The sequence below is a fragment of the Chelmon rostratus genome, chromosome 23 (genome assembly GCF_017976325.1).
Source record: "Chelmon rostratus isolate fCheRos1 chromosome 23, fCheRos1.pri, whole genome shotgun sequence".
NCBI lineage: Eukaryota > Metazoa > Chordata > Actinopteri > Chaetodontiformes > Chaetodontidae > Chelmon > Chelmon rostratus.
This window is the reverse complement of record NC_055680.1, coordinates 2927723-2955462: the sequence shown is the minus strand read 5'-3', so window position 1 is coordinate 2955462 and position 27740 is coordinate 2927723. Positions and strand designations below refer to the sequence as shown.

Genomic DNA, 27740 nt, shown 5'->3' with positions numbered 1-27740 from the left:
TGTAAATGCTTGAACAACAGGCCTTCTGTTGTTATCTTAAAAGAGCTAATCAGCACAGGTTCATTATGGCATTGATTGCTCACATTTTTAGCTAACTATGTGATAAAATGACATAACCCACACGGTGACAATATCATAAATTCTAGCACCGCTTTGCTAAGTCAGTGGTAATAGCTTATTTTAACATTTTTCCACCTGGGCAGTAACAAAAAATCTGCTGAGCTACATATAGTTGTATAAGCAGGAAGAAAGATTAAGATAGTGCCCTCCACTGTTCATTTTGCTAGGTTAGTGATTGTTAATCCAATAGTTAATGTTAGCCATTACAGTATCGTGTGCCACACGTTTAAAAGTGTGTCTGGACGGTGCTTCCAGGTCTGAAAAGTGAAGCCAAGACAGGAGTGCATTAAACCTGAATTCTTCCTGATGGCCAGCAGGGGGCGACCCCACTGGTTGCAAAAAGAACACTGATTGCATGTAAGCTTATGAGAAAATGACCCAACTTCTCGCTTGGTTTGTATCCTTACTTCTCAGTCGCTAGTTTCAAGTCTTCTTCAAGACAGCATGATGTTCTTTTTGTAAATTCTGATCCCATTTAGAGTAAAATAGATGATAAAGCAGGGTATGCTTTAGGCCATTGCGACCTTCTGACTGACAAGTCGCTACCACGGTGTGTCTTCGGGTTTCCAGTCAGAGTCGGGATAGGGGCATAGCAAAGCGTATCCTCCCCAGCTTCACCCTCTCATCCAAACATGGCCACTTCTGGCTCCAAAAAAAACCAAGGTGGCAATGGCTATCATACCAGGGCTTTAAAATGGTAGTCCACAAACCGGTGGGCGACGTTATACAGGGTTTCCACTTCATGGAGGTCCATATAATATGATTACTTCCTCTTTTGTGTTTAATACACAGGCAGAACATTGTGTAAATTACTACGGTGAATTCTATCAGCTTTATTTTTATGCTTGAGTAATTTATGATTAGTTCAATTCCATTAAACAACCAGCTTTGCAGTGCATGACCAGAAAACTACTTTAATTATTCCTTATACAACAGTGAGTAATCAAAAAGGCTGCCATGACTTTTGTGGTTCTAAAGCTGCAGGCTCTCGGTCTCAGAGTGGGGGTTGGTTTGGCTCTGCAATGATCCTCGACGGGTCACAGACAGACCGTGGCCAATCTGTCTCGTCCTCCTCCATACCCTTCCATTCTCCCATCACATCTCTCTCGTCTATTTATTGTACTTACTCATCAACAGTAACTCCCAACTGATGCTTTAGAAAATATTCTATCCTGCTTTTGATGTGTTAAAACCTGACTAAACAGGGTCTGAGTGTTTCATCTGCGCTAAATGTTGTTCTTTGTTTCTTTAAACAATTTCTTGTCCATTCCCGCAGGCTGAAATTCATACAATTTAAAGTAATGGAAAGTGGAGAGAGGGAGCAGAAGAGATTTTTTCTCTCTGCCTGGACAGCTTATCCAGAGGTCAGTGTGGAAATGTGATGAATGGTAATTTCAGAGCAGAGAGACAGCGACAGAGAGACGGAGAGCTGGAACAAAATAAAAGACAGTAGCTGGGTTTCCATCCAAGTATATTTATGAAAATTGTACTTTACTGCTGTTATTCTGCACATCTTGCACACTTGTAGATATTTTTAAAAAAATATATAGGCTATGTTTCCACTTAGTATGTTTTAGTGTTGTAATTGTTGGTTTCCCTACAGAAACGTCCTGAGCCAATCCTAAGTATTGGTATTGGGGCCGATTTAGAGTAGATAGGTAGAATAGATAGGTTTCACCTAATGAAAGCAGTCAAAATCCTTTCTCTACTGAACTCTATTGTGTTTTGTCCAGCCTGCTTGTGTTGCAGCACAACTCCAATGGTAACAAATCAGTTAACCAATAGTCCAAAAGGCTACAAAGGTTACTGCAAAGACAGGAACAGAGGTCAGAGACTAAAAGTAGAGAGACATCACTCCTCCTCACTCCGCCTCTCGCATCTAGTTTTCCAGGAAAGCCTCGGCAGTGATTTCCAGACACACACTGGGGTCACCGGAGGAGGCTGAGGCTGTGGACTGGTTCTAATTACAAACTGCACTGTAAGGCCTTGTGTCTCTGTGTGTTTTCGTGTGTGTGTCTGTGTGTGTGTGTGTATGAGAGGATGTAGAACAAGGTGCTGTGGCTTGTTGTTCTGGTGAGAAGGCTTTGCGAGCCATCACAGCCTCACAGTCACCTGCTTTCCATCAGAGGCATCTGCGCACACACACACACACCCACCCACGCACGCACGCACGCACGCACACTTCCTCACACTGGGTCTCTTTCCACACGCGTGCTCCTCATATGACTCCCAACATTATCACACACACACATATAATTGCCATAGTAGAGATGTTGCAGTCCCCAGTGTGTGCGACAGGAAAACATATTAAAGCCATGAGCAGCCTTCCTACTGCTTAACAAGAGGCTGTAAAAACACCCTCAAACACATCGCACATGGCTTCCACGTTCCACTGTGTTACCAAATCTGACATTCATGTGATGAAACAGCTCTGAGGTGTGTTTTCATGTGACCTTTGGCGAAGGTCTTTTACGTACTACTTCCTTCTGGGGCCGGGTATTGAACCAGCACTTTTTGGCATCGACTGAAGTCCGCATCACCAAGTTTCACAAACTGTCAAGTACTGAAAGCAAGCAAGAAATGCTTGCTAAGAAAATTATTCTTTAATTTGATTACCTATTTTCTGATATAAACACTGATTCATCCAATTTCTTCTGCAGCTGCTAGGGAAGTGCCAATCTGGTACGGTGGATCAGTATCAGCCTTGATACTGACCTTATAAAGCAGCTTGGGTATTGGCCAGACATGACTGATCCACATTGATGAAATGATCAATATTTTCTCCTCTACTGAAGCAATAACTTCACTTTACGTATCTTTCACCTGGCAGTGGTAGGCCTTTACTTTGAACCTGAAAGTGTTGACAATGCTAACAACACTAAAAGCTGGCTCTATATCACAGTATTTCTAAAAGACACCTTTTGTCTGTACTTTTTGTTGGGCAGGCATTTGGAAAGATTACATGGAAAAATTAAACACTGGATTTTATTACATGTCTAACATGTAACATGTTTATCAGAATTGGCATTGGGAGAGAAAAAGTAGGTTTGGTGCATCCCTAGTTTGGACAACATTTGATATTTGAGGACTTTCGTGCTGATGTGAAACTCTGAAATTGTAATGGCACTGGGGTGAATCTGCCTTTCCTAATTTTCCACGCATGAAAATATTTAAATCCAAACAGACAAGACTTACAATGACCTCCCAACCCAGTCTGTCACGCAGGTCTCACTTCAAAGCTTGCAAAATACAGCATAATCTTGACTTAAACGTCTAATTTCGAACTTCCTCTGGAGATGCATGTTGATGATGTGACTGCATCTTTACAGTCTTCATTTCGCAGTCATCATCTTCGTGACCATGACCACGAGATGTGGTTAAAAGCTCTGGAAAAAGCTGGGAGGCAGACATTCAGTCAAGATTATTTTGTCAAACTAGTACATGCTTTCAGCTTTCACATTCTTAATACAGGGTGGTGTGTTTCCCAATTCTCGTTTCTCATCTTGTGCATGTGCTACATCTGGTGTTTTCTAAACGAAGCCATGAGAATGTGTTGCATGTGTGCAAAAATCACACTCAGAGCCAGATGACCTGCAAGTCAATTACATTACATCGCTCCAATCTGAATTTGTCAACATTACCATGACAACAAGTAAACTTTATATCATTGACCTGAAAGTTGTCAAAATTTCAGCACCACAGCAGCCTGAATGAGAAAGACCTCAGTCAGTCGTGCAGAGCACATCTTGTTCATGATACAATAACACAATCAGGTGTGTTTACATCTGACAAAACAACACATCCTCAATAAGAGGACACTTGAAACTAAGCATGAAGGATTACAGTGTTAACATAGTCAAGTCCAGATTTTGTCTGGAGGACAAAATGTTGCCTGTGTTGAATGTAGGTGTTCAGTTTATGTTGACGGCACTGTACAGTCTTACCAGCCAGGGGTGAGGGATCTCAGGCAGGGGCATCTGAGGCGGGGCCGGCAGACCACTGTGGATTTCTGACTTGAATGAAGGTTCTGGGAAGGAGGAGCAAGTAACAGAAAATGAGGGAAAGTTCTTTACTGTACATACAGAGTGGGCATGAGGACGAGGCACTTTGAAAGATTATATGTTTTAAATTTCAGTGGATGCAACCGGAAAAAAAACAAAAAAAGCTTCACTTAGGGCGGCACTTTGGCTCCTTGACATTAAAATTGGAACTGTTTTCTTCACCATCAGGAGGCCCCTTCTGTCAGCATAAAAAATATAGTTTATGTTGCATCATACTGTCCATGAGATCTAAACTGGACTGACTAAAGGTTCAAAGAGTGAGCAGAAAGCAACAGTGCCAAAACTTTCAAATGCTGTATAAGCTGGTACTTGTCCAGGTCACAATATCCTTATTTGAAAGTCTGTGTCTGCTTACATTGCCCATAACTGAAATCATTTCATCATTCCATTTGTACTTGAGATTAAGGTCTGATAAATGCAGTACTATGAAAACAGAATCAAAATAAGGATGAAAATAAAAACTCTTTCAGTGTTGCCCTGAGCAAAACACTTCCACAAAACAGATAATCAAATTAAATATAAAAAAGACTTTTTATTTTCATTTTCAAATTGGCCTGCTATGTGCAACCTAAACTAGAAAATCAAATTACAAACTGACCTTTTCCATTATGAATCAAGTCATAATTTTAACTCAATTTTGATTACATTATCATTAATTTTATTAAATGATTACATTTTAATATTGAGCATCCATAGACTTACATATATCTAAGAAATTAAAAGATGAGGGGAAAAACAGAAAAACAACTCATATTCATAATCACTTTGGTATTTTTGTACCGTTTTAGCCCATTACAGTATTTATATATGGAAATTTTAGAACGCACAGAAACTATAAAGTACAACCAAATATCTCCACTACACTAAAAGTGAGATCTCACCCATCCGAACTGCTTCAACCCGACTGCATGTGGGAGTTCTGAAGGTAACGATAAATCAAGGATTTTAAGCTAATGACAACTCCAAAGTGTTTTTGAGGAGGCTTACGGTGCAGTATGGCTTCTAATCTCACCTTTATCTGAGAGGACTCTGTGGAGGATGTTGGAAAGGTGCATCTTCCTCTCTCGAACCCCGGCGCTCAGATACTCCCTGTCCAGCAGGTCCAGGAACAGACGAAGCTCACACACCAGCTCCTCCATTGCTGCAACACAAACACACACATGCAATATATAAATATTCTGGGATGCCGTTATTAGTTCAGGCACTGAAGACATTAGTTACAGCTGTCACAATACAGATACACAATACACAACAGCGACCGCTAACTCATGAACAGCTGGACACACAGAAAAATTGCTACAATGACGTCCGCAGGCAACGAGCAATCATATGATCAGGCAAGTTGTAAACAAACCAACAGTTTATGTGAATTATCTAAACACTCAAGTCATTCCAAGCGGACAGGCTCAAGTCCAAGTGAAGTCATTAAGTCGAGTTCCCGGTTTTTGATTATGTTAAGTCCAATGTCATTAAATTCAAGCCTCGAGTCAACACCTCTCTACAGTGGGCTGTTCCAGGAAGTCAGTCTGTAAACTGTGATACCGTTGCCCTACCTCTATAGTTAACTCGGCGAGCACAAAGGTCTTATTTCTGATTGTGACACCAGAATTATCCTTAAAATTTGTCTAAACAACCAGTATGACACAAGAGCACAAGAGTAAGGTAGGAGAATTTTAAGTACATTAAACTTCTATAGTTACACACAAACTACACCAGAAATAGACATCATTGCTCATTAATTAATCCTAATTAATTAATTAATCCTACTTTACAGTATGTTTTAGTTGAAGCAATTTACAAAGCCTTTCAAACAGAAACTGCACAAAGGCAAAACACAGTTACATAATAGACTAGTGGGCAGCCAGGTAGTGATGGAAAACAGAGCTTTCAGTCAGTCAATCAATCATAAAGCAAACGGTGCCTCTTCTGCAGTAGAGACCCAGCAGGCTGGAAGCAGCTCGGCAGGGTCAGGCCAGGCAACCCACCTGACGGACACGCTGCAGCAGAAGTACAGCTGCTGGTGGAAAATACACCACGGGTTCCCCACACAGAGCAAAACAATCGGAGGGAAACCAAATATAGCAAGAAGCTGAGGTATGTGTGTGCAGTTTTTCACCGCACACCCTTATCTGAGAGGTTGTTTTGATATGGATGGCACCACATTGTGTTCATAAGGGTGACTCGGAACTGCCACGCTCTGCACAGCAATGCAAAGCTATTCAGATAAAGAGCACCTTTCTCAAAGTGGGGATCCTGGCCTGTTCTGGTGCAACTCAAGCTTACTGTCAACAACTGATTGTATCAAAGGTGACAACATCATAGTGCAGATTGAAGGGGGCCAGTGGAGTTTATGCTGATACGCTTGTTTTATTCAACCTCCGTGAACACAGAAACAACCGACAGAGGTCCATGTTCTTTGAAGAACGTCATAGTCCTATGTCATAGCTCCCTGAAACACATCAGCAGGAGATGCTTGTTCAAATATAAGGGCTTCAACTCAGGCCAACTTTTTGCTGCAAAAGAGATAATACTAGGTTCTCAAGTCAGTTTTTATTCATTTTTACTAATTTTGATTCATACCTACATGGAATCTCAACAATTCTGCCATATTTGCACAAGCAGGGAGATTATTTCTCACAAAGACAGTCAAGTTAGGTAACAACAAACCTGCAGCAGAAGCAAAATCTTGTGAATGACAAATTCTACAAGAGCAGCAAAACAAGAACATAGGAATGAAGGAAGCCCAACAAGTGATTCATTCAACCCAATTCTGACCAAAACGTAGGGCACAGGCTGAAAAAGGCCTCACATTCGGTTGTGTGAAGCTTCTTCTGTGAGGACATTGATTATCTTTGGGTTCTGGACTCTTGGTCAGACAAAACATAGCATTTAAAGACATGAACTCAAGAAAGTATTCAGCACATGAATGCATACAGAAAATAAAACCAATGTTTCGCCACTGTTGCAGCAGTGCAGGTTAATGCCACACATTTCTAAAACCACCTGAAATGATCCATCAAAACACAGACGCCTATTGTTTTATGTTTCATGCGTAAGCTGCGGCTTGCACTCAAGAGTTATGCAAGAAAATCCTTGATCTTACTTCAGAGTCGAAAAGTCATGAAGCTCTTTCCTATCAAGAATTGTGCAGCTCTGACATGTAGTCAAAAGTTCCACAGAAGTTGAAGCCCTCGCCCCCTGCCAAGCCAGCTGTGAAATGTTCAGGGTCTTTACATAATCACAGTCAATCAACTCAGCCAACGTTTGGCCTAGAAGCACGGGAGGTGTACTGATTTGACCCAAGTGCTAAATGTCCCAGCAGTCCAAAACCAACCAGGCTTCCACCCGCTGTACTCAGGTCAGGGATTAGAATGTGTCAGCAAGTCTCTTCGGCAGGGACTAGATGTTCTTGCTACTTTAAGCCAGGTACGATGACGCAACAAACCTCTTATATCTCCTCCAAAACATGTCCAAATACCAAGCCTGATCACAATTTACTCGGCCTATCACACAGGTATCTACGCTTAAACAGCAGCAGGTGAGGCTGCTGGTAGCTGGCACATGACGGAGAAGATTCCATCCCAAACCTTTTCATCAGAGCATCTCGCTGTTATCACAATAAATTCTCTAAGAGACACACAGGTTTCCAGTGCAACCATAATTCATATTTATAGTGGCAGGAGAGGTTCGGCTATTGGACAGCAGCTCTGAAGCTGGACAGGCAGCCACTTTCACACATTCTTCACATAATCTGATTATCCTACAGGAGAGGGAGTGAGGTATGGAAGGAGTGATGGTAGAGTCCAATAAGGAGGAAAAAGGGAGAGGGAGCGAGAGGTAAAGCAGCCAGGAGAGAGAAGGTAGTGCAGAGCTCAGTGAAGACGAGAGTGAGATAAAAAAAAACAAAGAGAGGGATAGAGAGAATTATTAATGGAGAGACAAATGGAGAGTAAAGAAAGGCAGATATGGAAATTAATAATGAGAAATGATCTCTCAAGTCAATATTCACTCGATTTTCCTTGTGGATAAGTTGTAATTTTTGTCGAATGTGTTCATTGTTTTTATAATTTCCACTGAATATAACAGTCACAGAAGTACACCATGTGCAATTTCGGAACCCATCCATTATCATCTGACGAAGAATTAGCCCCCGGAGGCAACCGCAAACGTTTTGGGGTTTCCGGTGTTGCCAACAGATATCTGGATAACAGATAATGGATATCCGGGCAGAGACTTCCTCTTCTCTGCGCTGGTCATTGTTTACAGTGCAATTAGCAACTTGACTTTCAAACTTGACAACAACTCCAACAACACAACACATTTCGACCAATCTCTATAAACACATATCCAGTAAAAAGCGAAATTGTCATTGCACACAACCAAAGCCCGCTCAAACAGGTGTCTTCGGAGCATTCCAACACTTTCCCAGTATTTTACTGCTCCTGTTCTAACAGCTTTGAAATGAGTTGCTGGAATTACATTTAAAATAAGCATATATTTACAAAAATCAATGAAGTTGATGAAGTCAAACATTAAATATGAGTACATATTGAGTACATATCAAAAAGGATCAGCAAATTATCATTATAATGTAGCAGATGAAATATATTTGAGTTTTTAAACTGTTGGCTTGAATATGTTGTAAACTAAGAGACTGTTTGTGGCTACAATAACCAGACAGGCATGTTTGTTGGACAATGCAGCAAACTGAATACCTGTCAAATAAAGGATTGCCATCAGATTGAAGCAAAAACCTAATAAAAATCAAATTCTGCCATAAAGCAGTCCTGGATATTCATTTGCAACATTGCCTACAATAGCTTCACGCATTCAGAGATCCATAAGTGTTAGCAGCCATGGTCGGCAAAGCAAAACCCTGTCTCATAGAGCTTTGTGCAACCTGTGCAATACTTTACCTCTACCGGGGTGGTCAAACTCTGTGTGTGTGTGTGTGTGTGCATGTGTCATTAAAACCTAAAGCAAGCGCTCTAGATCACCAAAGACGGCGAGGGAAAATGAAGTGGCACGGAGCGAGAAGGACCACCCTCAAACATGGCCCAAGGGCGAGCAGAACAGTACCTTGTCGTGCAAACAAACCACCCACACCCTTTCCTAAAAAAAACTCACTCCTGTCTCTCTCCCTGTCATTCAACTCCCTCCTTCACTTCCATTTTCTTTAGTCTGTCCCTCCCTTTGTTAGCCATTCACTCCACTTCCATTGCATATAAAAATGTACATTCATCTGTTCATTTAGGGTATACTTTGGAAAGTGCAAATACATTTTTTCCAATACAAAACTGAGTTGTCTGACATTTGTAAACACATGTCACACATATACTTTCAGTTTTATTTACCTGTGGTGTATTGTTAGCAGCATAATTTGCCTCTACCACATTTGCTGTGTCGACACTAGGCTTACACGACAAATGATGGGAGCGCTTTCCAAAAAAAAAAAAACAATTAGTACACACACGCACAGGCACACACACGCACAGGCGCACACACGCACAAACCCACTAAAAACACCTAGACATGTCAGAGGGATGTTTTTACTGTGAGCTATTCACGCTTCCCGGAGATCAGAACAAAGGGGGTTTTTCCTGGGTGAGGTGTGTGTGTGTGTGTTTGTGTGAAGCAACGGGGTCATGTTTAGGTCTCGAAGAGAACTTCAGACCCCCAGGCTCTGTTGTTGTTGTCAGTACAAAAATGCTTAGCCAGGTTAGAGGGAGGAGGGTTTTGTCCCCTCTTCCCAGAATACAGCTGTTGTGATTGACAGTACACTGACAGATGCTATCCCACTCTGTGTGTGTGTGTGTGTGTGTGTGTTTCAGGTGTCTGTTTCTTGTTACCAACAGCGTCTTTAACACTTCAGGGATGTGTTTAGTCTGGGCATTTGACAAGCTTTCAGGTCAGGATCTGCCTCCACACACACAGGCTTACAAGCCTGTGTGTCATAATTTAAGCATCAAATATGTGTGGTTTTACAGTCACACACACATCATTAAAGTGAATCCAGTTTCTCTCACTGCGTTAACACTTTGGGTTTTCTCTTGGAAAAAAATGTTCCCTGCTAATTACAAGCCATCTTTATCATAAAGCCATGCCACTCATCATCAGTCATCAAGGGCTCTTGTTTGTATACTAAGATAAGTGAGGGTTTATGAGCACATGAAAGTCTATGCGATTTGGCTAGATCTGCAACCTTAACCTCTGAATGAAAAAACATTTTGAGAAAATTTCACATTTTCTAAAATTCTGCTTGTTTCAATATCTGCACGTAAGATGCACAGAGAAACTCCCTTTAGTGCGACCATCATTCTTAGAGTTGGATTGACACATTTTTCATCGAAAATGTCACTTTTGTCAGTGTCAGACTGAATATACAGAACATACAGAGATCATACGCATTCTTTGCAGTCACAGCCATCACGTATAATAGCGCTTTTTGAAACTTCATATCTTGCCTCATAATGATCCATTTTAGACATTTCGTTCAGTATCAAAAGTAACCCAACTGGTTATTGTCCATTCATGCAAACAGAAACTGATATGGCCGTTTATACTGCAAATTATCCGAAATGTAAACAGACTAATAAAATGTGGCTCAAATGTAGCCCAAACCCACACAAACCCTACTGACTGACTCCACAAGGAAAACGCACTTTCCTTTTAAATCATCCAAAGCATGATGGGAACCCTGGTGGCAAACAACTCAAGCCATATGCTATGCATTCAAAATAGAAATAAAAATAAATTACTAAGGCTTAGAACTGTATACGAACATGCTTCCTATATCCCTGCAACATTGACACGCCAAACCAAACTGCACTAGAACACCAATAACATAACAAATAATAGCATTTCTGAGTAGCCTCATTGCTCGTAAGGTATGGCATGCCTAGTTGAGACATGAAGTGGCATGCCATTAGGATAAAAGGGAGTAAAACCTGTGCAACAACATTTAAATGGTTAAAAAAAAACCGACGCAATCTGGGGCCACAAATATAGGAAATTATCTTTATTTCTTCATGCATTTTCAAATAAACAACATTTGAAACTCTACTTAATGACCTGTTCATGTGGTTATTTTTGGAATATTATTACCTCCATATCCACATTTAAAGACAGATCAGCAGAGGGAATGTCATCTCTATTGCACACAAAGCCAGATCAAATTAAAAACTGAGATTAGATCTGTTTGGGAAACTATAATAGGCGACATAGGATATCCAGGTAGCAATAATTTTTCCATTTCTAAGCTGTGGAATCTGACGTGCTTCTCTGTTGCAGGTGATAGATACCTCCCCCAGGTGTAACAGACTGATGACGCAGCCAACAGATGCATGAGAGGCCAAAGCATTTAATGAGTCAACCACATAATCATCTTCGGTGAGCACTTTCTGTGGTTCTGGGAAACTTAATTGCACTGTGGGTTGAGTGTTACAGTAAGATGGTGGTTTTGTTAATTGAGGTTGGTTCATGGTCTGGCATTGTCATGGTTACTGCCTCCAGTGAGCCACCAAAACAAAGAAGACACATGATTACATGATTACATAAGTACCGACACACACACACACACACACAAACACACGCATACAAAGTTTTATCAGTGAAAACATCCCATGTTTCCAACAATTTCCAATTAGTCTTCATATCCAATCCACAGATAATAAATCAGCAACAACTGTGACAATAAACTCATTGTTTCAGATGCTTACCGGAGCAAACATACTAAATATTAATTAGTTCAAGCTTCTAAAATGTCACGGTTTGTTGTTTTTCTCTGTTTTATACATTTATACATTGAGTATCCTTGTTGATGAAGACCATGTGACATGACATGTGAAGGGGCCATGAAAGCTAATGACATCATTTTCAATCTTTTAACCAAGGTTACCATTAATCTTTGAAGTTCAGCTTTTAAACCACGAAAAGACAAGAAGTCCATAAAGCAGAAATTTGAACATTTAAAGTTCCATGGCAAATCCATCCACTGATAAGATTCATGTGATAGGACTGACAGCTCTAGAACAGCTACTAAATCTGGTTTTCTCAACTCATTATCAATGGGTTTTTGATCCCTGATCTAACAAAACAAGATTGGTTGGAGCAGATGAAGATGTCATCTCAGTCTCACTTTTATTTTCATGATTTCATGATGACTTAAAAGCTTCTAGTGCACTTTTGTGTCTCAGAGTCTACATATTCTACTTCTATAGTGGGAAAAAGTCTGTTTGTACACTTGGTTAGCACTGCTGGTGAAAAGCTGTGAAAGTGGTGCAATATTACATTTAGTCATAAATGTTTCAGAAAGGGTTTGTAAAGCCTCGACTTGGACGAACACCAAGAGCGAGGGAGAGTTATGAACAGATCAGAAGACAGGCGATGCTGCATTAGTTTATGATGAAAGACAAGCTGTCTCGCTCTCTCCCCATTTCTCAGGTCTGTAATTATGAGGTTTGTGCGTTTTCTTCGTTCCATTGGACGTGCCAAGCGAACATCACAGAGCGAGGCTGATTGCTATCGAACAGTACAGGTGGTTTACCGTACGAGCAGATGTTTCCCTGACCGCAAATACACATCTGCAAAACCCTGATCTGAAGGCAGGGAGGAGAAGAAAGGGTTAGAGATGGAGGGATAGGGCAGTGCTGATGGAGGTTTACAGAAGATATGAGAGAAGAGGAGGAAATAGGGTGAGAAAAGTGTTTGAGGGGAGTGATGAAGCTCCCTTTGGTATCTCTTTTAAAAAGATAATTAGAGGGTGCTCAGCTAAAAACCACAGGCCAAGGAAAGGGAGATGGGGTAAGGGGGAGGAAGTGTACAGAAGCTCCAGTTTTGGGATTCTATCTTCTAGTGGGAATAGAGGACATGTGGTTTCTCTGATTGGACTGGGAATGGTAGCTGCATGGGTGTGAGAAATGAGTGTCACATTGTACAGATTTTGTTCATTAGTGAGGTTATGGAAGTTGCAAATCCATCGTGAGATCATTCACTTATCCACTGATGACATAGTAAAAAAAAAAGCAGGGCACTTGAATTATAACAAACTGTGAATGCATCATTCTGATCCACCACATAGATATCAGTGGATCAGGTGCCGACTGGGTGATCCCAATGAGTTCCACACGGTTTGGTACACAGATTTTTAATTTGGGGAAAAAGAAGCACTGGTATTGGATCATGAATAGGTTTCAGCAGGTACTCTGAGTTGCGGTACTGGAATTAAGAGACAAAAAGTCCAATCGGTGCATCCGTAATACGAGTCAGTCACACCCAGTCATCTGTAATACACTGGTGTTGTGCAAGTCCCGTTGTATGCACCCATGGGAAAGCCTGAGATCTGCACGGACGAATCAGTCTCAGCACAGACAGAATAGAACTGGCTTAACAGTGTGTCTTCAGTTTTAATGCCAGTAGCAGCTTATCTTCAGATGCTCAAAGAGCTCTGACAGTGACTGACAGCTCCATGCCTTTTCATCTATCAACTCATATTATATCCTTCCCAAAGTACCAGACCGCAGTGCACCCCCAGCACCGGATACACCCATATGGACATCTGTTTGTGTAAGCGCATGTGGCCAAATGACAGATCCAAACACAACTCAGAACACCACGTAATAATATGGAAGTTACACATGCAAACATGTGCATCCATTAGTCCGGACCTATTCCTCAGCCTTTCCTTTGTTGTTGTTGTTGTTGTTGTTGTCTCCAGGGTAGGACCTCCCTTAATCTGACAGTAGTCCTAAAAGCTTCGTCCAAGACATACAGACAGCCTAACAAGCTAACAGGCTCATCCTATTACAACTATAAGCCTATTAAAGATGCCTGGTGAGGCTCATCAGAAATTATCCTCTCTTAACGGACCTACATTACCAAGGTAACATCAATGCTTAAATTGGATTATTTCAACCGTTAGTTTTACATTTTGAAACAGGAGTCCAGAAGTAAATGCTTGAAGGTTGATGATGTTAAATCAGTAGTCCAGTTTCTAGTTGTGTTTAATCCGTATGATTGCCATGATAGACGTTCTGTGATTCCATCCATGTTTTCTGCATTGCAGCAATCGTGGGGCCCTATGATATCAAACTGTCCTGTTGGTATGCATCGGGGTCTTCAGAATCATGCTCAAGCTTGGCCCTAGATCTCCATCTTTCTCCCTGTGTTTTTCCAGATGGATATTGACACAGGGGCAAGGCTGGGAGGGCTATGATTAGTCAGGCCGAAATTAAAGCCTCAGTTCACTCATGCCAGCTTACTGACAGGTTGGCTTTGGAGGGAAGGAGGGAGAGATTAGAAACTCATTTCTCCTCATCTCTCCTCTCCACTTCTGGGATCCGTCCCCCCCACACCACCACCAAAAGGGAGGGGCTCACATATCTGACACATGAAAGCTTTTAAAGTTAAATCATCATTGGGGCTAATGGGCTTTCTGAATGAGGTGGAGAGGGAAAGGAACCCCCAACTCTAAAGCAAAACCAAATGGGCCAAGTGGGCCAGAACTGTGACACCATGTACCCTCTGCCCACATCACACACGCCCCAATTAATTGCTCGTCGACTCAGGGTTTCCGTGAGGAAAGCTGCAATAATAAATAGTAATAAACGCTTAAACACTTGTGCATTTTTGCCCCCAAAACATGGCACCCTGTTAGTCGAGAGAGCTCTTGAGCATGAACTTGCTGAAAGGAATCCTTAACTCGCCAAAGCAGCTTGCTGTGTTTCCATCACCAGCTTGAGTAGAAGGCGAGAGAAAAGCAAATCAGGGTCCAACAGACCAGTACATAAACTGCAACAGCAAAAGTTTGGATTGCAAGTAGTTCATTTCAATGAAACCATCAACATTGTTGAGGCAGATTAAATTTGGGCCGACAATTTTGCAAAGTTCATGTTTGGGAACTTTGACACTATTGACCAACTTGCAAATATACACATATTTCGCAAGAACATGCTACTGATTTTCTCTGCCCACTTTGTGGTATGACTGCACCCCTGATTTCATATGATAGACAAGGTGCCAACATTCTGATTGTATTAGAATATACCATTACCTACTACTATTATCACTAGTATGTTTTTGAGCTTGGAAAAGTAAAACTATGTTGTGATTAGCTGCTTTAGAATTTCAAACATAAATAATAATAATAATAATAAAGGAGTAAAGCATTGAAAATAAAACGTGAGCCAAAATAGTTGGGAAACTGGGTGAACTAGGTTCACCATCTACTATATACCTACATATTGGTTGTCTTAAACTCATACTGGTTAAACACTCGTCCAAATCCAAAACCAAAACATGATCTGCTACATTCTCGTGTTCTGCTGAGATGTGATTACAACCCCTCTACACAATGGATGTCTGTCAGAACCACACCACATGCCGGGCTACCTGATACCCTGCAGCTGCTAGAAGAGGTCCGGTTATTGTGGGATTCCATTCACTGCTACGAGTAGAAGAAATTAAAGATATGGAGCATTTGCGTTGTCGTTCTAGGATCATGTTAGAAAACCTCTGGCAAGTGTGGAGTGACCCCAGTGTTGACCTGGACTGTGTAATATCTGACTGCGCACTGAAGCTCGGCTGGTTGAGCTGGGAAATCTGTTGATCTGTTGTTGTGAAAATAAACTAAGCAGATGAATAGCAATGTTTCTAATAACTTTCATTACAAAGCTGCTGAGGTGGATGGACTTTGAATATGCAGTAATAGGTTTATGAACTTATTTCATCCCATTAGTATTCAAGTGGACCTAGAAGTCGAATCCAAAACCAAAACAGTGGTCAGACTGAGTTTGTCTGAGTTAGGCCTACCTTTCTCCTGCTTGTGAATACTAACTTAAAGTTTTTTTATTGCTTCTAATCAAGGCCATTGGGGGACAAGGACAGAACCCCTGTGTTCATACCCAACAGGTCAGCCAAAGCTATACAGCAATGAGTGCACCGTCATCTGTAGCTGGCAGCAGAGTTTCTTATTCTTACTGACAGTAATTTTAAGAACTGGACTGATCCTTTATTTCATGTTTCAGTGAAGCATGCAAGATAATATGTGCTGTTGATGTATCTGGATCTGTTGTCTAGCAACGATGAGGTAATGAAAACCAGACTGTCTTTTAAGGTCACAATGCAAGAAAACAAGGGATGAAGTTACATAACAGTGGGCTATATCAAAAAGCTACGAATACATAAAAAGCTAATGTCAGCACCAGCTATGTGCTCTCAAAGTGAGTTGCTACACAGTAGATCTTAAGGGAGCATGTCAAGATTATGACAACTGAACACCAGAAGGAGAGAACACATTAGTTTTCACATTGGGGGTCAGTGAAGGTAAAGGGGAATCCTGCTCTATTGCATGTACCAGAAGCTGCCGTTCCTGTTGTTTTTTTTGCAGTGAAATTCCAAGATGAAATATAACCTGAGCACTATCTCACAAAGCATACTCTTCGATGTGGCATGCAAGTTTTCATAACCCTCCCGTTAATCCTATGATCATTGCACCCAGTTCTCCGGTGGTAGGTAGCAGCAATGAGCAGCCTGAACTAAGCCTAACAGTTTCAGCTTAATCAGTTTAAGTGCTACATGGAATGCATAGCTTAAGGTCTTAGCCCCTGAAGACAGAGGTCCCAAAAGCTCTTGCTTCACATTTATGAGGCGTGCATTCTTGCATAAAGTAAAGCCATCTTAAATTGCCAGATGATTGAATGGAGTTTGGCATGAAGTTCACGCTACATAGAGACTTGACAACCAACCACAACCCTAATGACACTGTCAAGAGCCAACTGTCTCTCCACAGTCTCTCCTCCTTGCCTCCCCATCTCCCACCCCCTCCCACTCTGCTAACCTACCTTTTAGAAACATCGCTCACATTGCTACACTTTTTTTTTTCTGCTGAAATTCACCACTGGCTCCTCTCACTTCTGAACGAAAAAAAAAAGTTTGTTCCCCAACGCACTGTTGTCCAAATATCATCCGGGAGTCGCGTGGATGTGCTCTAAATTAAGTTTCAGCCAATGTGATATTTTCAGCGCGCGTGGGCGTGCGCGCGTGCGTACGTGCGCGCGTGCTTAGAGAGATGAACTGCTTATCCAATTGTGTTGTCAAGTATAAGTAATACTAAAACCAGCTTCAATGCTACATTGAAGTTTTGTTTTCAAATCACTAGTTTTGAAGCAAAATTCCATTTGAATAAGACTAAAGAACATGGCAGAAAAACTTCCAGTACAAGTACAGTATTCAAAATACAAAAGAAGGCATTATAAATGGTCCATGAATGTCAAACTAAAACCGTTATCGACTATTAGCATAACAAACGAGCTGGGAATGTAACATTAAGGTGCAACTGGTCACTACGAACTCAATGCTAGCAGCTCATGAAAAACACACCGTCACCGTAATCTCTTGACACGCGCTTTAATAAATATTCCTGTAAATAAAAAAGAAAACGGTTCAGTGAATTTTCGAGGTCAGAAAAAAAGCCCCAGGTTGAGCCACTCACCCCTGTTGGAAGTGAACAGAACAGGGTCGCTCCTCATCGTGAAGTCAAACTCATCTAATCCGCCCAAAGACGCACAGGAGCAGGCGCGTGCCCAGCGGCTCCCCGGCAGCAGTAAAATCCACACGGAGGGAGACTTTACGCCGTTTGTGTCTTCAGTTTCAACCTCCACTTACTCCTTTTCTACCGGGCCGGCCACTGAAACGTCTCTCTTTTCCTTTCAAACTTTTTCTCCGGATCTTTCTACTCCTCCTCCTTCCTTTCCCTTCTTTCCTCCTCCCCTCTTCTTTCCAGATGACTCTCTATCCCACTCGCTCTCTCTCCCGCAAACTGCCTGCATGGATGTTTATGCGGCATTTAGAAGCAATCGGAAATTTTGGCTACTTCACCAGAATTATGGATTTACCACTTTAGCGAAATCTCATGATTTATTACTACATTAAGTAGTCCTACTAGCCTACTCTGTTAAAAATAATAATGTAGTTTATAATGGCGACATGTAACATATATAATACCATTACTGATATAGCTCAATACATTTTTATTCTGTGAATTATTGTGTAAATAATTATATAAAAAGTAGAAAAGCAATAACATCAAGTGCACACAATAACATATCCGATATTGTCTAGTTTGGATTTCTTCTTACTTATTCTGTTCAATATAAGAAAATAGATGGTCCACTTCGGTACAGGCTATATCCAGCTTTGGCACATGAAAAACGCACAACCCTCAAATTGAGATTCACCTGAGTGCACATGAACGCAGCATTTTCCTCTTCATGAAAAAATGGCTTTCCAAATCTCAGAGAGCTGGGGCTTCTTAACACCAGTGGTCTTGTTGGTTACATTTTTTTTTCGTTTTTTTTTTTTTTTTTTTTTTTTTGGCAGTTCAATCACAGCTAATTCTGGGTAAATAGTGAAGAAAAAAGACTAAGTTTCTCATTATATCAACATCTCCACTACTCCCCTCAGACCCATACTTTATAGCAACAGTCTTAAACAATGATTTTTCAGAAACAGGACATCTCCTTCATTCATGTTCAGGCGATATTATAACTGCACTACAGGCTTTGACCTGCTACCTCTTTACTATTCCTGTAATTCTGGTGTTCTGCACATTGAAGCTGAGTTCACTTTGGGTGTTACTCCGGAGTAAAGCATGTAAATACAAATGATTCTGCTTCTGCAAACCTCCTGCAGTGTTGCCACAGTTTGGGCTATCAATATCAATTCAAATCCTATAACCTCAAAACACTTTAAGATTGCTCTTAGCCTGTTTTAGTTTAGCATTGCCACATACATGAGAGATGGACAGAAACAATAAAGGAGTGTAAGAGGCTAGCTTTCGTAATTACATGCCATTACCATAAGCTGCTGATTCCCCCCATCCCCAGGGGCAAGAGCCAGTCTGAGTTCAATATCCCATCTGCCACCAGGGGAGGAGGAGGAAGAGGAAGGGGGGGATTCAGACTGGGGCTACCCAATGCTGTGTTTTTCTTTTCTTTTTTTTTTTCTTCAGGGCTGCACTTTTTCAGAGAGCAACATGAGACTGAGGGAGGGAACAGTGTGGAGAGGAAGAATAATGTCCCAGCTCACCTTTCAGTTCTGAGAGAACCACAGAGTGGTAGAGGTTGTTAAAGAAGTATTTCCCTAAAGGATAATTACCATTATGTTCCCCTCACTGACTCGAACTGACCTAGCCCTATTGGGAGTGTGTGTACGGTGCTCAGGACTGAATGATACATTGTGACTTTATTTTAGTTCATGCACTTTGTTTAGCAAATAATGTAATGTGATGTACTTGTTATGTATTTTCTGTGGTGTGTTGCAGGGCATTGAGGCACTTATAGCTTTTTACTGTCCCACTGCATCCTCCTCATGCAAAATCCCATAGAAAGCACATACTAGTTTCTTAATTATATATGAGCAAAACTGTTTTTTTTAAGTCATTTTCCATTTATACAGATTTAAAACGTGTAATTCATTATTAAAACTACATTACACTATGCATTGGTGGTCCCAAAATGACTGCATAACATTTTGAATTGTAATGTGACTTGATGTCCATTTGGTGCACGCCTTCTTCTTAGCGCTTTGGCAAACTAACATTTATGACGGTGACATGTCGAGCAGCAGCATCACTTAGAATGACCTAAGTTTGCATTTTTCATGCAAATGGTGACTGTCGTCTTAGAGAGGCGGATAAACAAAGCGCCTGACTCTGACACTGAACACTCCTGCTTTCATTTTGCACTTTTAAATGCATCTTCACTTCAGCTCTCAGTAGGGCATCCAGTGACCTTGCATGTTATTTCCTCAGCAACAAAGAGCCCTGAGTTCAGCACAACAGCCAGCAAGTGGGCCACACACACACACACACACACAAATTGTGGTTGGAGACAATTGCTTCAGACAGGCCTGTCAAAACAAACAGCGGGCTAAAGTGAACCCAAAAACCCTCCAGATTTTATCTCCATTAAAACCCACTTTGACGATCTGAAAACAACAATGCCGGGCAAACACGACTGAGCGCAAGAGGTAGGTCGGCTCTGGGCAAAAGAAGGATGCATTCCTCACGCACTGTTCATTGTGCCAGTTAATTGCAGTGGAGAAATCCAGTGGGAGGATTTCTGCTTGGGCTGCGAGGCTCTTATCAGGGTGAGATATGATGATGGGGAGGGAGTGTGTGGCGAGCATGTGTGTGTTGAAATGATGAGCGATGAAAGGATGGATGGATGGATTACGGTGAATAAGCATGTGTTGTTATTCTCAGTACATTCTTCATTCAAGTCTGCTTTCAAGTGTGCACGTCACGCACACTTTTCTACAGTATGCTGCAATGTATGTGTGTGTGGGGGTGTGTGTGTGTGTGATCCGACTGAAACTCATTCTGGAGAGATGTTGGCTTGGCTCTGTTGTATAAAAGTCAACAGTGACATCAGTGTTTGGCCCCCTGACTGAGATTAAATCTAATAGAGATTGAGATACTGTAATAACTTGGACCCTTCCCTGCCCCGGTCAGCCATCAACCTGTCATGTTATTCAGACACCCCACTGAGCACACACACATGCACGCACACACATTTCCTCATGCACACTCTCTGTCGGGGTCCAAAGAAAGCTGGCCGCGAAACATTCATGGTTTTAATTTAAAGTAATAACACCCTTCCCCTTGTGAGATGTTCTTCTTCCTGAGTTGTCCATGTTAACACATTATGTTTTATACTTCAACATATCCAACATGCTTTAATACATTTTATATCCTGCCCATGACAAGCTCTGCACAGGAGCACTGTTGTCTTGGCAGTATAGCTACCAGTGAAGACACGGCGGTCATGTTCTTGTTAAGATTTCGTCAAACTGGGGTGGGTGGGTGGGTGGTGGAGGGTTATAATGACATGAAAAGGAGTTTACAGTCTATGATTGCACATATATAATACAGATAGGCTGATTTTAATTACTTCTAACTAAATTTGACTTGGTTTAACTTGACTTGAGACAAAAAAAAGACCAAAAAATGAATGGAATCTAGTCTCTACCAGAATGACATACTTGGCACCAGAACAAAATGTCTTTACAGAGCATATAGTTGAATTTTGTGAGTTTATTGTTTAAATACCCAGAAACTTCTACAGAGTTTGGTTGGTGGCTTGTCTAAAAATTCCTGGTTGGGTGGAGCTTTGCTTGGGGAATTTGGACCTGTGACCTCAGCGTTTCTAAAATTCTGGCTTTCGCCTCGATCATCATGTTGAAACAGGAGCCTTATATTAAAAAAGGGGGGCCTCGCCCAAATCATGAAAAACAAATGTAATTTTTGTGAGGCCAAGTACAAAAACAGCTGACCAAGAGGACTCATCCAGGATGGCTTTCTACATTACACTAGTAGAGTAGAATCCTGACCAAATCCTTACCAAACTGCCAGCTGTTTGTTTTAGCACAATAAGTACAGCGCCGGCACCAGAGGCAAACAACTGGCTGAGCATTTGGTGTTTATGGGTGGACCCTGACAATGAAAGTCATTTTTGCAGACCTTTTCGTTCAATTACACTGCCAAATTCTCCAAGATGAGAGTTGGGAGAAGGGCTGGTAACAGATGCAGAACTGCCACCCCGTTCCGAGCAAGCTACCGGTGGCTCGACATTGAGCTCCATTCATATCCTAACATGTTTAAACCCGATCATCATCTATACTGAGCCCCTCCTGTGAAACACAAGTCCTGACTAAAAACAAGTCATCCCAGGAACCAACACAGAGTCACATGGCAGGAGACTGACTTGGAATAAATAACCGTTCCTCAACCCACCCCCCCTTTCTAGTTTGCCTTATTGAATTAAGACACACATAGCTTGGTTTTGACACAAGGCAAGCCTTGTCCTCATTGTATGGGGACAAACTGGTGGAGGGTGGTGCTGTCAGGGGCTGATGGGTAACCAGAATCACAGGTTTACACCAAACTCTTACACCAGACTCTTTTCCACCACTACTCACAAGTCAATAATCAGGGTCATATTTTATTTTACAACACGGACCATTAACCCTGCAAGCATCTTGATCATTTACTGGAAATAGAACTGTTTAAGGCCAAGTGCACACCGGATGACAAGATGGCCAGATCACCCCCCCATCGGCAGCGGTATTATGGAGCCTTGTATGGCCCCTGCTGTGAGAGACTGGGCGTGCCCCTGTTTAACTTCCCTCCTGTGCTCCTGACCTCATCTGAGACGTCCTCATCAGTATCAAACATGCTTGATTCAATCTTGTAGTGCTTAAGAAGCCAAATTGCCACTCTGGCAAATGTCAAGACAAAAATGACTGCAGATAATGTGAGATGTCCTCCAACAAAATGATGTACAGAGATTCCCTGGCTTTGGATTAAATGCAGTCATTAACCTTGGAGCCGTAACAAAGAAACTAAAGACTGGAAAGCAGTATCTATTTACTAAAACAAAACAAGCCTGGTCTAATTGCCCGTCATCTCTGTCCTGTATATCGCCTTAATTGGAAGAAAGCAGAAACAAAACCTAAACAGAAACAGAGGAAGAACAGCGAGACCAGAGCTGCTCCAAAACAAACTGAAGTGCATATATGCGAGAGAGTTTGTCTGTAAAGCAGCAAAAATGATTTTTTATTTGGCTACTTGGAGGCAGTTGAACAAGATGTAAACACGACATCGGCGAAACATAATCCTTTAAAGCTGTGATAGCAAATACGCTGGCGAACAGTTGCTTATTTACACATCCAGCAGACACGTAGCAATGTTATTCATTTGGAAGTGTCGTGTTTCTGTCCACCCCATGTGTGCCTGGTGTGTTAAAGTTAAGAGCTACGCATCCATTTCTCTAAAAGACTGTAAAAGAGAATCTTTGAAAGTGCATTTACCAGTTCCATCTGCTGCAAGATTAAAAAAAAAGGTTTTTAATCTGATTCTCAACGTGCACTACTGTTTCCTATCCAGAACAAAGATGTGGATTTATCGATTCCAGAATCCCAGTCTCGCACTGCCTGTCATTAAGGTTTTGTTAAATGTGGCTTTTTGGATAAATGCAGCACTTATATTTTAAATTAAACTGCCAATATTGAATATAACCACATTTAAAGATACTGACTATGAGACATCAACCCCAAACAGTTTAAGTGTGTTCGTGCTGAGCGTGAATTTTAGAGGAAGGGCAATCCATATGAAGTCAATGAATGGATAGACGTGAATGGACGCCAGTTCACTCTAGGAGATTTCATGTGCGTTTGGATCTAAAATTTGTGCTTCAATGTACAGCGACAAGACGGAAAAGGGGCGAAACCAGAGTTCTTGGTTGGTTTTGTGATCAGTCAGAAGCTCAGCTATCAAAAAAATCAACTGCTCCTCACTCAAACATGCTCTGTGAGAACAGCTACAGTAGCTACATTAGCTTCTCAGGGCAAGTACAGCAGCACCTGTGGAACAGTCTGCACAATTTTTAAACTTAATTTAAAAATTCACTTCACGTTCAATCCAGTAATCAAATCTCAGATAGCAGAGCAATATAGATAGATATAATATGCACCACCACTGAACCCTCAGCTGTGTCAGTGGGCTAACTCTGCTGCAGCGAGGCCATCAGTGTGTTTCCGTTCACCAGCAGAGGAAGGGGATGAAAAGGCACGACTGTGTGTGCGCTGGCCAGCCTGTTTTGATTCAGCGTGTTTCCCTATTCCCAGAAAAAGGCTGGTATTCGAGGCACGCCGGTCAAAACAGCAGCCAACCTGCACACCCCTCAGCATGCACGAAGACTTATTCACCACTCCTGCACACACACACACACGCGCGCACACACACACTTCTCTGTCAAGCAAAACAAGGTGGAGCGACTCACGAGGAACGGCTGTTCTGGATTTGATTGTGTACATTCATGAGAATATGACAGTAGAGATATGTGTGTGTGTGTGTGTGTGTGTGTGTGTGTGACCTATTGTTGCAGTTCGATGTTGTACAAGCAGCATATTCTGGGTTGTTTGGGAGGTTCTGAAGCGACAGCTTTCTTGCAAAGTGTGTCTGTTTGGATGCTGTAAAGGTAAGCTTTTGTGCTTCAAGGCCAACATTTGACGCATGCTCTCCAACCTGGCAACCCCCACTGATTCCCCTCTCTATGTATCTTTTTAGCGTTGCTCATTCCCTTTGTGTGTGCTCACACACTACTCCCTGTGTAGGTTAACCTAACCTGGCAACCATAACTACTTTCAACCCCCAAAAAGAGAGAAGGAGAGAACGACTCACTGTCTTAGAGTTTGCACCCACAGGTACGAAGGTTGTCACTCAACCTGGCAACCGTCTGCTTCAGATTCAGGAGCTGTCAGTTTTTTTTTAACTTTTTGAAGGGCATTAAAGTAGAAGCCAAAAGAGAAAAGGCTGCAAATGATGTGTCCTTCTAAACTGGAAGTGGAATGGGGGAATGATTTCCATCAGCAGCTACTGTTGACAGACACAAGCTCAAAAAACTGAGGTGAGAGACGCAATATTTGTTGAATGTGAAGCTTGATGACTTTGGTGTCCAGTGGTGCTGATCAAGGGTGGCTGACTGTGTCCTCCCCTCTGCAGACTGTAGAGGCAGGGGAACATGTGCAAACACTACCCAGAGGAAGAGCTACAAACTGGAACGGGATTAAACAGCAGGAATTTGTTCATCTGGAGCCAAATTCGCTCCACATGTCGATGGTTTATCCAGCCTCTTAGGTAATCTGTGTGTGACAGAAATTATGTCATGAAGACCTAGATTAACTACTGCAGTTTTATGCTCATTAAACAAGCGTTCATGTCAGCGGACAGTGACATATAATGGCCTTGTAAAGGTCATATAGCGTGTTATCAAAACAACAGATGCAGCACACATGAGTCAATATTGGCATTCATTTGCAGTCGAGTCTGTGTCCGCCCCATGAATTTAAGTCCAATATTCACTCTCTTGTAGCTCTGTTTTTGGTCTCTACCAGCTCCTGAGGAAAATATCTGTCTGTTTAGCTGCTAAATGCTTCACTATGTTCACCAGCTGTCTGTTCAGTGAAGGGTAGTCAGTGTACAGTGTGTTTATCAGAGCGTTTTCACACAAAACAGCTGCCTGCTCCAGCTGAGGCTGATGGTGGCCTTTCGGGAACGTGTTCGAACACCACGAATCCTGCTGTTTCTCCAATTTCAGAGCCATCAAGCTGGATAGGTAGGTGAAGACTGGAGGAATTCTTCTGGATGCTAGACCTGCGTTACAAGAGGTTGCAGCCTATCAACACACACACACACACACACACGCACGCACACACTGTGTTGCTTCAACACATCCAGCAGCAGTGAGGACAATTACTTGGTAATGCGTGTGTGCTTTTAAACCGGGCTTATGCCTGCTTTCCATATGGTCCAGGGTTTTGTTTGCAGAATGTGCACTTGCGTCTGTCAATTTTTGATTATGTGTATGCAAAGAACGACCAATACAATGACCAGATCTTTTACATTAAGTTAGTGCCATACAACCCACAGCCTACAGTTAAATACTTCTGCAAGGCTCAAAAATGCTTGGAAACAAAATGCCGAGAGAGATGCAGGAAATCATTCTCAACTGGGCTTCAAATCACTGGGATAGCAGCGTAAATGTATTATTATTACACACACACACACTGCAGGCTCTCCTTTCTTAACAGGAAGTGCATGAGGGATGCTGACGTCAAGCGATTATAAATCTCAAGTCACAGTGCGTCACAGTTGAGAAGCGAGCCAGCTCTTATGTCCAAGTCTGGAAGTCCCATCATCATTATCATCATCTTCCTCACCAGAGTTGGTGAGCTGTGTCTGTGTGTGTGCAGGCTTGAATGGCTTATGACTGCAGCTCTGGCTATATGTCCATATGGCGTGTGCACGTCTCCTGGTCCTGTGCAGTATAATCAGAGCCCGGGATGTAGTTCAAATTTCAACTTGTCTGAGAGAGCTTTTAATTTGAAAGCAGTTTATGTACTTAATGTTTGCTGGATGATTCCAACTGTTGACTTTTTTGTGGATTATGCTGCAGAAGTGGTTTGTGAAGCTTCCATCACTGCGATGATACTTTTTTAATGCCTTGAAAACTACGTTGGAACCCACTGGAACTAACATGAATTCTTTGAGACCCACTTTGGAATTCATACAGACCAAGCGGCAACCTGAAAAATGAAGCTAATGCGTACGTGCCAAAACTGCATTTCCCAGAACGACCACTTGGGGCTGTCAATCCCCATAGACCCCCACATTAAAATGCCTGGCAGAAGTAAACATGTTTACAGCCCAGTACAAAAACATGGCTTTGGTCTCTGTAGCTAATTTCCCCCTTCATCACAACTACACAGGGGTTAATCTCTATAATGTATGTCACTCTTTTTAATTATATCAAGGCTTAAAGCATAATTATGGACATGGCCACTTTGACTGCTAGCTGCTAGCTTTCAGCAACCAGGCTTCATTCCGCCCACTTCAGTTCCACCTCATTTCTGATATAGCTGAGAGTTTGGTGGAGTCAGGCCTCAGACCCCCTTTCACTGAGCTTCAGACAGGCTCTTCAGAAACCTGCGGGTGACATCACAGAACTTATTTTATACAATCTATGATAGAGAGAGATCATCAAAGGCTTTAAAGAAAGCATCCTTGACTGCTGACGTCTGAGTTCTGGAGTTTTTCTCTGTGAGAAGGGAGGGTGTTGCATAATTTGATACCTCTTCTCTGTCAGTACAGCAGCATATGGAACCGTGGCTGTCATCCAAACTGAACAAGATGCTGGCAGTTCGCTGACAGAAATTAGGTCAAAAATGGAACCAGCTCCTCAAAAACATCCAGCAGTTTGGGCTCTGTGTGTGTGTGTGTGTGTGTGTGATCCTAACATCTCTTTCTGAACACCTGATCTCTGATATGCATGTATGTGCATGTTTGTAATATAGCTGCAAGGAAAATGGTTTGTTAGTGCGGGTCAGAGCTGAAATATTGAACTGATCAGGAAGTTTTGATAGTCGGTTAATAATTTAAGTAATTTATCAAGCAAAACCAGTTCAAATTGAATCTATGTTTGTTTTTTTTTTTCTGTAATATCATCCTAGCTAGCTGCTGGTAAATGTAGCTGGGGTTTCACCACAAGCCCCACAGGCGTGTTGTCTCTGAACCATGGGCTTGGTGTAGAAACGATCACACAACAGATGGAAGCAATGTCTATAGTTGTTTTGTCCACGGGGTCCATTTCCAGCTGGAAATGTTGATTTGTACCAGTAAATTGAGACATCTGAAGTGTAGCCATTGTTTCATTCGGCCAAAACAAAGAGTTTTACACTCCATTTGTTTGGTTTCCTTTTCAGTCAGTTCCTGGCCTTTGAAGCTGTCACAGTTTCACGCTTGGAAGAAAGTCCTGCTTTTTGTTCTTGGGTCTGAGAAGGTGGGTGAAGTGTGTCACACCCTTCTTGCCATCCTTATTTCCTTGATGTAACCAACAATCTATCTCTGAACCTTAAGGCCCAGGCACACTCTTAAAGCTGACTGACCGTGTGCCAAAAGGTCACCTGCAAGTCACTAAAAGTTGTTTGGTGCTGTGTGAAATC

General features: G+C 41.9%; 1 protein-coding gene across 1 annotated transcript in view; it reads right to left on the bottom strand.

The window, feature by feature from the left end:
* The window catches only part of afap1 (actin filament associated protein 1), a 54003-nt gene extending 36079 nt beyond the window's left edge, over positions 1-17924 (bottom strand). The window contains exons 1-3 of the mRNA XM_041964596.1: positions 17671-17924; positions 5194-5322; positions 4065-4147 (exon numbers count right to left, since the gene is read on the bottom strand). Of these exons, the coding sequence (XP_041820530.1) occupies positions 4065-4147; positions 5194-5322; positions 17671-17707 (249 nt within the window). The 5' untranslated portion in view covers positions 17708-17924. The remainder of the gene's footprint in view (positions 1-4064; positions 4148-5193; positions 5323-17670) is intronic.
* Between the last annotated feature and the right edge of the window lie 9816 nt (positions 17925-27740).